At 42.4% G+C, this 2,500-nt stretch overlaps 1 protein-coding gene across 2 annotated transcripts in view; it reads left to right on the forward strand.

Moving 5' to 3' along the window:
* Nucleotides 1-2,500, forward strand: part of LOC143299694 (solute carrier family 26 member 6-like) — a 90,372-nt gene that overhangs the window by 61,929 nt on the left and 25,943 nt on the right. For both annotated transcript variants that reach the window (XM_076613053.1, XM_076613054.1), the window contains one exon: nucleotides 1,809-1,970. In XM_076613053.1, coding sequence (XP_076469168.1) covers nucleotides 1,809-1,970 — 162 coding nt within the window. The remainder of the gene's footprint in view (nucleotides 1-1,808; nucleotides 1,971-2,500) is intronic.

The following is a 2,500-nucleotide window of genomic DNA, read 5'->3' on the forward strand; positions in this document are numbered from 1 at the left end:
CTTCAGAAACGCCCGTCATCGATGGACTGATAACAATTGCAAAATGGACTGGAAAACTACTTGCGGAGACGCACATAGCCGACAGACCTGAAGGAGTGTGGCGAACAGTTCAGTCTGTGCAATGCAACCCAAATAAGTCTTCGCAGGGTTGAGGAAGAAGAAAAAGAAGAAAAGAAGGAAGAGGAGGAGGGGGGGGGGAGAAGAAGAAAAAGAAAGAGAAGGAGAGGAAGAAGAAGGAGGAGGAAGAGGGGGAGAAGGAGGAGGAGAAGAAGAAGAAGAAAGGGATGATGATGATGATGATGATGATGATGATGAAAAAAGCATATTTTACAGAACAAATAGAAGAAAGTGACGATGAAGAAGAAGAAGAAGAAGAAGTGATGATGATGATGATGATGATGATGAATGATGGTGGTGATAATGACGACGACGACGATGACGAAGAAGAAGAAAAGAAAGCACATTTGCAGATGGAGAATAATAATAATAAGAAGAAGAAAGAACAGAAGAAGAAGGAGGAGGCGGAGGAGGAGGTGGAGGGGGTAGAGGGAGAAGAAGAAAAAGGAGGAGGAGAAGAAGAAGAAGAAGATTGATTGATTGATTGATTGAATCTTTAATGGGTAAAGAATTAGACACAGTAAAGGCCTTTTTACAATTCTGCCCATTTAACGACATAAAAAATAAAGAACGAACGACACAAAACATAAAAATAAAGAAACAAACTGAAATAAAATAAAATAATAAGAACGACGAATAAGAATAGGAACTTGAATAGTCTATTAAAGGTAACAAAGCGATGAAAAACTGGAACAATTGGTACATTACATATACATAGGTACTTACACACACACACACACACACACACACACACACACACACACACACACACACACACACACACACAAACAAAATTATAAAACAAGCAACAAAGACATACGTACACATTCACGCCCACACACTCAAACACGCACAAACACACACACGCACTTACTGTTCACACATACACATACATTCAATTTTTCATCCATCATGGCATGGCAGCTAGTGGACTGAGTACAAGCAAGCATTTGCAAAAGACCGCGAGTAGGTTAATCAAATGTATCGAATAGAAATATTCTTATCTTAGTTTTAAAGAAGAAGAAGAAGAAACACACATATTTACAGAAGTAGGAAAAAGAAAAGAAGAAGGAGGGGGGGAGAAGAAGAAGAAGAAGAAAACACACATATTTACAGAAGTAGGAAGAAGAAAAGAAGGAGGAGGGGAGAAGAAGAAGAAGAAGAAACACACATATTTACAGAAGTAGGAAAAAGAAAAGAAGAAGGAGGAGGGGGAGGTGGAGGGGGTAGAGGGAGAAGAAGAAAAAGGAGGAGGAGGAGAAGAAGAAGAAGAAACAAACACACATATTTACAGAAGTAGGAAGAAGAAAAGAAAAAGGAGGGGGAGGTGGAGGGGGTAGAGGGAGAAGAAGAAAAAGGAGGAGGAGGAGGAGAAGAAGAAGAAACAAACACACATATTTACAGAAGTAGGAAGAAGAAAAGAAGAAGGAGGAGGGGGAGGTGGAGGGGGTAGAGGGAGAAGAAGAAGAAAAAGGAGGAGGAGGAGGAGAAGAAGAAGAAGAAACAAACACACATATTTACAGAAGTAGGAAGAAGAAAAGAAGGGGGAGGAGGAGAAGGAGGGGAGGGGGAGAAGAAGAAAAATGAGAAGAAGAAGAAAAGAAACAAACACACACATTTACAGAAGTGGGAAGAAGAAAAGAAGGGGTTGTTTAACCTGTGCTGACCACCTGTGCTCATACTGTATGCAGGGCTACCGTGACTTCTTCGTCAACCTGAACCAGGTGAACTACGTGACCATGACGGCCTCTTTCTCCGCCATGCTGGTCTTGGTGCTCATCCGTGACGGCATCAACAACAACAAGAAACACTGCCCCAACATGCGTGTGCCTGTGCCCATAGAACTCATCGTGGTCGGTAACCCTCTCTCTCTCTCTGTGCGTGTGTGCGTGCGTGTGTGTGTGTGTGTGTGTGTGTGTGTGTGTGTGTGTGTAATGCTGGAAGAAAAATTACCCCAGAAAGCGTGTGCTTGTACCCATTGAACTGATCTTCGTGGGTCACTAGTGCGTGCGTGTGTGTGTGTGTGTCTGTCTGTCTGTCTGCCTGTGTGTGTGTGTGTCTGTGTGTGTGTGTGTGTCTGTCTGTCTGTACAGAGAGAGAGAGAGAGAAAGACAGACAGAGACAGAGAGATGCTCCATCCAATTACTATCACTTTTTATCGTAATACATCACTCATACTAATCAACGTCGCTAATTGCGCCCAGCGCCGGTCATGTGCCGTTTACAGTTTTCACAGCCCCCTAAAAAAAAAAAAAAAAGAATAATAAAAAGAATGAATAGCGTAAAAAAAAAATAAAAAGAGAATGGGGGTGGGAGGAGGGTGAGAAATTAATCGCCGGGGAAAAAATGAATGGTGGTCACACATGTCACAGCCAGCTTTCGC

The sequence above is a fragment of the Babylonia areolata genome, chromosome 25 (assembly GCF_041734735.1).
Source record: "Babylonia areolata isolate BAREFJ2019XMU chromosome 25, ASM4173473v1, whole genome shotgun sequence".
Taxonomy (NCBI): Eukaryota; Metazoa; Mollusca; class Gastropoda; order Neogastropoda; family Buccinidae; genus Babylonia; species Babylonia areolata.